The sequence below is a fragment of the Mercenaria mercenaria genome, chromosome 4, assembly GCF_021730395.1.
Source record: "Mercenaria mercenaria strain notata chromosome 4, MADL_Memer_1, whole genome shotgun sequence".
Taxonomy (NCBI): domain Eukaryota; kingdom Metazoa; phylum Mollusca; class Bivalvia; order Venerida; family Veneridae; genus Mercenaria; species Mercenaria mercenaria.
This window is the reverse complement of record NC_069364.1, coordinates 66,183,556-66,192,500: the sequence shown is the minus strand read 5'-3', so window position 1 is coordinate 66,192,500 and position 8,945 is coordinate 66,183,556. Positions and strand designations below refer to the sequence as shown.

Sequence of the window (8,945 nt, the reverse complement as noted above, 5' to 3'; positions counted from 1 at the left end):
TCAGTAGAAGATATGACAATCTATGTAAGTGTATCAGTGTAGTTTTCAAGCGTAATATTTTCTAGTAATTACACGTGCTACGTATAGGCAGCTCTTGAATGACACAGTATGTTTGATATATCCTTTATTGTTACGATTGCTTGCTTAATATAAAAGTATTTAATAATTCGACGAATGATATAACATGTGCTTAGAACTATATTACCTCCGACTTCATGTGTTATGATTCCTCCAAGTCCTACAAACATCAGTATTAGTCCTTCAACAATTCGTACATTTTCCATTCCAAATTCTTTTGGGATTGCATCGTCTCTCAACCCTTCGCAAAATGCTGATGGAGTAATGAAGTGAAATGAAAAAAAGAACGAACTTCGTGTTCCAAAACGTTATAAGAAAAAGTTTATACACATTTAAAGACGCGCCACAAAATAAATGCATTCTTTTGTTTTTCCATGATGGTAATTCATAGTTTTCATGAAAAAAAAGAGAAATAACAAGTAACTCGTCACAAATTGCCAGTGACATAAACATGGCCAAGACAATTTGTTTTATGTATAAATGTATTATTATATTGATATAGAAGTATGCACATTTCTTGAATGATTAGAGTGAATTCAGAACATATTTTGTTTCTAAAGTGTAAGATACTTTTAAAGTTTTGCTGAAACGAAAATGACTGAATAAGTTCGCAGATGAAGTTGTGAAAACACATTAATGCAGGGAGGGCCGCAGTATTATTAGAAAGATTTGCACGAAGTTCATGTGGGAGGAAGACTTTGGCCACTAGGTTGTGGTATGTCTTTAACAAAAAATGCTAACTATACTCCACAAAATATTAGCTGTATGAATTGTTTTAATGAACTAAATTATTTGATATTTTATATAACAGAATAATATTGTTGTGATAGGCGTATTATTGGCTGGTTTTGATAAATTTCATTGAAAACTGCCGTTACAATGATACCTATCTAGACAAACCATATAATCCAAAATAACGAAAGCACTATCTGGCATAGAAAAGCTTTACCTATTTTTGGATGAACCGGAAAAAAAACACACACACACACACCACACACAAAACAATATTAGCTCGGCTGTTCGAAGAATATGTTAAGCTATTGCACTCATCCTTTATCATTATCGGCTTGTTAAATGTTTGCGTGTAAGCTAGATTCTTAGTAACAACTTCTTTGAACGAACTAAGTTTACTTTGACGAGCTCACATTTTTACATACCTCTAGTTTTCTTTTTCAGAAGGTTACGCCCCGTCACAACTTAGTAACATCTGGTCAAAACGTTTCAAGTATGCTAACCTCAGTGACTACTTGTTGGAATGCAATGAAGCCTAACACAGATTCCATAACATAAGCTTTCTATGTCACAAATGAATGTTCCTTTTCTGACTTAGCAATTTCGGTCAAGTTCTTGTGTTCTTATCATTAAGTATGGTATACATAACTTTATCATGACATCAGGGGTTCTAACTGACCAATCAGAGAGCTGCATTTTCGAGTACCTCTGAGTTTCCACTTCGGTTTAATGAAGTATATTTACAATGAAAATATAGTGACTTTAGAAATACATACCACACTACTTTGGAAATCAAATTAAGATTTTTCATTGGACATGCCCCATATGATGCTAAAAACAACAAAACTTTGAAGTTTCATTGAAATATTATATGGATTTAATAACTTTCTTTTAGTTTAAAGTTTAAGATTTTACTCAATGAGTCTAACGTAAAGTACGAGTAAATTATAATCACTACCCAAGTGAAACTACTGAAATAAATATCATTCCGCAATGTTTTGGACATGTCAAAATTATGAATTGTTGTGGTTATTTTTCAAGTTATTTTTTGTCTATTTGTGTAACTTCAAGTAGAATGCGTCAGGAATTACCATTTTGAGCCGTGCGCCAGGCATAACCTTGACGTTTTATATTGTTTCGATTTGAGATATCAACTAACGAAATAATTTTGATTTTCAAAATTTTATCTTGTAAACAATGTGCACTGTCATTTGCTATAAAGCGCACGTGCAACTCATGACCAGTCACGAAAATATTTTAGAACAGAGTTGTTCTTTATTATTCTGCAATAAATTGTCAAGAGTGCATGTTTCAAACAACAGAGTTGTATGCCTTATAAATTAGAAGTTATCGCAAAAACGAAACAATATGCTTAGTTATTATTGCTGTAATCATCTTCAACGCTTCACGATATTATTTAAACAAGCAAATTCGATTAATTGGTATCCCCCGCCGAAAGGGTTTGTGCTGATGAATGGCAAAAAAGATATTTAATTATGGCAAAGAGTTAACGCTGTTACTAGGAAGCAAATAATTTCATTAATCAAAATCAATTTAACGAAAAACAAATGTTTAATTAAAGAGTATGAATGAATGTATGATACTTTGATCCTGACTAAAGAATTTATTTTGAATGGAATATGCTTACTGTAATAAGCTTAGCTTTAGCTTGAAGTTCAGCTGGAGCGAAATATTGTCTTTGAGTGGTTTGGCACCAAGTGTTGCTGTTTAACATGTACAAACAGATGTCCTTAAGAGAACACAATCAAGTAAGATATCTTGAACATGGCTGGGGGCAAGGTTGGTGCATGTTGAAGGTTTGAACATTTCTTTTTAAAATAAAAAGGAATGGAAATAAAATGGAAATATATATATATATATATATAGGGGGGGGAATGGGTGAGGAAACAAAACTTTAAAAGTTGATTATAAATATTGATGAAAAATTAAAAAAAAAATTGGGGTGAAGTGGGGGGGGGGGGGGGCAGGGTATGCATGATGGGTGGCGGGCATGACTGGGTGGAAGAGTGACGTGGAAGAATGGTACAACTTGCATGTTGATAAATATTCATGGAAGGTTTGAAAAAAAATCTAAAATAAGGAATGATTTTATTTTTTTTTGGTGGGGGGGGGGGGGGGGGGTGTGTGACCAAGGTAAGGGGGTGACCGGGTATGGGAGCACAATTTCACATGTTCGTAATAAATGTTCATGGAAAAGAATGAAAGAAATTCAATGAAATTCTACCAAATGGTAAGTTTGTTATATACAAATATGTGGATTTTTATACAATTAAGGGGCAATAGCTCTGAAGTTACAAAGGAAATCCGAACAACACTGTGTGTGCACAACCACATTATGGTGCTCTAAATTCTGTTTAAGTTTCAAAGTTCAAGGTCAAATATATCAAAAGTTATGATGCAGAAATCGCCATATTTATAGTACCCTATATAGTTAACACTAGAAACTTCTAAGGGCCATAACTCTGGTGTTACTTGTGCAGTCTGACTGAAACTTGACGGCCTCATAACCTTATAGTGGTGGACATGTATATGAAGTTTGTTTGAAAAAATCTTAAGGAATGATTTTGTTTGTTTGTTTTGTTTTTTTTGGGGGGGGGGTGGGTGGGTGGTGGGTCGGGAGGGGGAAGGGTGTTACCAAGGTAAGGGGGTGAACAGGTGTGGGTTTACAACTTCACATGTTTACAATAAATGTTCGTGGAAACAATGAAAGAAATTTAATGAAATTCTAGCTAATGGTAAGTTTGTTATGTACAAAAGTTCAAGGTCAAATATATCAAAAGTTATGATGCAGAAATCGCCATATTTATAGTACCCTATATAGTTAACATTAGAAAATTCTAAGGGCCATAACTCTGGTGTTATTAGGGAAATATGTCTGAAACTTGACGTGCTGCATAAACTCATAGTGGTGAATATGAAGATGAAGTTTTTTTAAAATATTATCGACCACTTCCTAGATATGACTCCGAACTGACATTTATAGTACCCAATATAGTTAACACTAGAAACGTCTAAGGGCCATAACTCTGGTATTACTTGGGCAATCTGACTGAAACTTGACGAGCCGCATAAACTCATAGTGTTAAACAAGTATATGAAGTTTTATTTAAATATTCTCAACCAGTTCCTAGATATGGCTCCGAACGGACATTTATAGTACCCTATATAGGTAACACTAGAAACTTCTAAGGGCCATAACTCTGGTGTTACTTGGGCAATCTGACTGAAACTTGACGGGCCATTTATCCTCATAGTGGTAAACATGTGTATGAAGTTTTATTTAAATATTCCCAACCACTTTCTAGACATGGCTCCGGACCGACGGACGGACAACGCCAAACCTATATCCCTCCGACATTCGTCGGGGATAATAAAGTAAAATAATAAAGTAGCATTGTGTTTGTAGAAGAAACAAGGACAGGAATCAAATGTCAAAGCCCACTACGGACCCCGAACGACCTACCGCAGCCTATGTATTAATGTCTCTTTAATGGAAAACTACACACAAAAAATATTGCAAAGTAAAATGTATTGACGCCGGCGGTAAAATTTGCTTGCATGTGTTGCCATATTAATATTATAGCAGTAATTGCTCTCGGGCTTGTTTTGCAAAGGCAGTGTACACCCTAAAAGATTTGTTAAAGTATACGATCATTGTGGCAATGGACATTGTATAATATTTATGTCTTAATGAATTAATTTTGAATCTTGAGAAATTGTTATTCAGATTAGTTAATTTAAACATATGTATTTCAAACATATGTGCATATTAGATTTTACAATTTACAATATCGATATTATACATGTTATAAAGGATAAGATCCGAAAGCTAAGCTTATAAAGGTCTTCTCCTATGTGGGGTAACTTACAGTAAATTTGGCGGTATTACATAATTTGTTTGAAATGTATTATCGAACAAACATTTAGCTAATATGCATTGAATAGAAAAAATGACATGAAACAAAATATTAGTATCAAGTTGGGAATTAGCAAATTTTGAAAAGAATCGAGATTAGAAATCGAAGTTTATAGTATATATAACAATAAAAAAAAGAGAGAAATTTTATGTATAAGAAGATTCCGTCCGTTAATATGAACTGCATAGACAGATAATCTTAGACAGATTAGTTGAATTATAAATTTGGTAAAAATAATCATGGGAAAGGCAATATGAATATCCCTTCATAGCTGTAGCTGCAAAATATTAAACTATCCTTACCAAAGAAAGTTGCAAACATTAGACCAAATGGGAAGAAGTAGCCAAATGTGTCTGCGTTAGGTGCAATAAGGCAACCAATACCCATTGAAGCCGCTGCCATCACTAAAATACCAAGTACGATATTCATAAAGTCAGCTTTTAATGTTTGCACATGGAACCTGAAATAATAAAATACACACAGGGTTATTTCTTACATTGCAAATCAGCACGTAACGTAGCACGTTGTACTTGAAGGTTTCTTGAAACACAACACATTCTGTCAGTTCTAACATTTTATTTACTTAAGACAGCGATGCACAGTTAGTTATAAAATGTTCAGTCTAATTCCACAGATATAATCAAAGTTCATTGAGACTTATAAAACAGTTATGTTAAAAACTCTATAAACATAAGTTCTTAATTATAAATGTACTTCAGCCTAGCTCTTAACAAAGCTTATTAAGTTTCAGCTCATGAGAGCGAGAACAAGACCCTTAGCCTGCCACTTGGGCAGCTTCTCTCCTGATCACAGAGTATACTGAGTTTAAAAAGGATTATACAGGAAAACAGAGCAGACACGTTATTTCACTTCCTGTCCACCTGGTAATTAAACTTAGTTATCACATGTTTGACGTCGCGGAAGTGTAATAAAGCCATTAAATAAAAACGATAATAATAGAAAAAGATTAATGGCCCAGTTGATACAAAGATTAATTGCCTGTTAAGGTTTTGAACAACTGGGCCATGATGGCCTGAATGTAACGGCAGTTTTGATATCACGCAAAAATATGATTAACGTGGCTCGGTACTTTCCTCGCGGATTTCGGCACCATCTCAGATTGTGATGATTTTCAGTATAAATGAATGGAAATGCATCCCCTTTCAAATCGTGATTTCTTAAATAAATATATGATATAGTTTTGACCTCGAACGCCCCCCTAGTGTCAACAGTAAATTTGCACCTTTTTGGCGTTAAACGCTGATAATTTTGACAATTTTTATCCGATATTGCCGGCAAGACGTTCATTTATTACATACTCATTTATAAACTCTGTTAAGTTTCAATCGAACCTAAAACGTCAACATTTTTCCATATTGACGTCCAAATTTCATATCGGGTGTATGACGTCTTTTGTTTCATGCATCTCGTCACGTTTAGAAGTTCTTTACTGACAATATTTTCAGTTTGACTCGGGCTCAAGAACAAATTTATATCATTTATATAGTAATTTGAAATATACATGCGTATTTAATAAAAAAGATTATTAGATTTGCATCTAGAAATATGCACTCGTTCTTTCGCGAAATAATATTGCGCTCCTAAAGTCGCGCAATATTTCTGCTGCTGAACACGTAAATATTGCTCGATACAAATCTAATAACCTATAAATATTCTAAATACATTCTATTTTATCACAATATCTATATTTGAATGAGCTTTTACAGATTGAAACGATTATTCAGTGCAAACGACCACAAACCTATTTTGACGTCGACAATTTTTGCCTCGTCCGTCAAATAAAACAGCAAAAAGCATGTTTTTAAACGGTGGTTCTTTTTTCATAGTTCCACATTTTGTGCAACATTAGTAAATAAAATGATTAACGAAAAGAATGGGGTCAGTGCATAAGATATTTCGCTATTACGTTTTCCAACATTAATTACCGTCGTATGTTTGTTTTGGAAAAATTAACGTCAAAACTGATGCAGACATGTTTGATTTATATTCTTTATATTTAATCATTGACAGTTAACACTTGAAATTCTGTTGAAAATATAAGCCAAATAATAGCGAGAAAAGCTTCAAAAGAAGTAATATGAATTATAGGTGATAGAAAATTCCTTGCAAAATATTCGCCAGCAAAGGTATAGATGTACAAAAATGATAACAGGATCATATATATTTACATTTTATCATAATAAAATGTAAAAGAAATCAGGAAACGTAATAGAACTCTGTTAGAGTTTTTCTACAAAGATATCCTGAGACGTTATGCTGCGGTACACGTGACTTTACGCGGACAGACTGAATATAATTTAAAATGCATGAAATAAATAGAAAATTTGTTTGTTTTAGTGTAAGATCGAAATATATTTCAATCGTGAAAATACTACATTTTAGTGTTCACTCGGTGAAATATATTTCGATCTTAAACTATAACAAACAAATATCCTCTATAGATGTAACTAAATTTTGACGTCGACGTCGTTTGTACTAAAGGAGACGTTGGTCAGATTGACTTGTCTATAGTAAAAGAAAGTAGATTTTTTGATGTTTCGACAGGAAAGGCTAACATGTGATAAAAAGAATATAACATTTGCGACTTTCCAAATTGAATTTAATAAACTCGTTGAATAAAACTGATAAAATGATCAGCAGAGCCTCACATTTTACCATTTTAGCCAACTTGTTTAATAAATTCAATATGAAAAGACACTCATGCAATGTCCTCTATGCAATGCACCCAGTTCATTCTAAACAATATTCGATAATTCGCACAAACCCAAGGAGTTGCTTTTACATTATTTTTAACTATTCATCAATATGAATGCTTAAAATCGTAGTCTCGCGATTTTGTGGTTTTAAGCGAATCATTGTCTATATTGCTTAGTAAATTAGGAGTGAAACCACTTTCCTCAAGTTGCTTAGAAAGAATTATGCTAAACAAACGAACCAACTTTTCTCGTGATATGCTACTTTCTTGAACATCCATGCCAGAAACATTCCCAGTGCCAAACCAAAGGTTGAACTTAAACCGAACAATAGTGACTTTGTTAAGTTGTCATCGAAACCTAACTGTTCTGGTTGGTCCAGATCATTCAGTTCTGCCTGCGGTGTTTCAATACCTGAAAAGGTTATATAGGGCTTAACAAATATTGAGTTGCCGAGCTAATAATGTACGTGACTTTTACTGTAAGGTTAATTGTTTTCAGTGAAAAAATATCATCACTGAAACAAACACATTTTTATTCCTTATGTTGTATATTGTAAAATCATTAAATTTCGTGGGCATGAAATATCGTGGTTTTGGTCAAAACGGCAATTTTGTGGGGATATGAATTCGTGGATTTCAACTTTTGAAGATAAAATGAATGGGAATTTTATTTGTTCGTTGGAATAAATTTCGTGGATTGACTCAACAGCGAAATCCACGAAAATTAGTCCCCCACGAATATTAATGATTTCACAGTATATGACAACTTGAAATTGATTTTTGGTTTGCTACTTCTTTGTGACTTTATTCAACTCGTAATGTTAACCCTTATTATGCTGGACATGACTGGTTCTGCCGTGCAGCCTGATCATGATCTGCACTGTTCGCCATAAAGTCAATATCTGTTTGGCAAACAAGCCTTTTAATAGATAAAAGTACAGTCTAAAGTGAAAGATAGACAAGTTCATTATAGAAATTTAGCAGGGTAAGGGTAAAGATGATCTCGCATTTCGATGAAGCAAATTTCAGTTAACCAATTTCTCAATGATATATAAAGTCACTACACAAATGTCTGTTGTATGTCTTGTATATTTGTAATACCTACCCCACTGGTAAAAGAAATATACGGCACAAGTGAACCAGAGCAATACATTCCTAAGAATGTCTTTCTTTGCCAGTCCAATCGTTCTTTGAACAAATGTCACCGATTCGTCATCTTTCATCTTGAGTTTGAGCTCTTTTAAAGTAAGACCAAGAAGTCCTATGCCAATACTCAACCCGGAGCAACCCCTGGAAAAGATTATTCTTCAAAGTTGGTATAACACAGATTTAGATTTTAAAACAAGCATACGTGTATACATCAAAAAGAAGATATAACTTTACTACAAAAAAGAAATGGTGTAAATGTTTGAAAGTGTTCCGACGCCGTAGCCCGATCTAAATACATTTGAGTTTGTAAGTTCTAACAACGTTTTAAAAAA

General features: G+C 33.6%; 1 protein-coding gene across 1 annotated transcript in view; it reads right to left on the bottom strand.

The window, feature by feature from the left end:
- LOC123552942 (sporozoite surface protein 2-like) overlaps positions 1-8,687 on the bottom strand; it is an 11,930-nt gene extending 3,243 nt beyond the window's left edge. Inside the window, exons 1-4 of the mRNA XM_053542249.1 lie at positions 8,570-8,687; positions 7,705-7,876; positions 5,051-5,208; positions 206-331 (exon numbers count right to left, since the gene is read on the bottom strand). Of these exons, the coding sequence (XP_053398224.1) occupies positions 206-331; positions 5,051-5,208; positions 7,705-7,876; positions 8,570-8,687 (574 nt within the window). The remainder of the gene's footprint in view (positions 1-205; positions 332-5,050; positions 5,209-7,704; positions 7,877-8,569) is intronic.
- Positions 8,688-8,945: the final 258 nt, after the last annotated feature.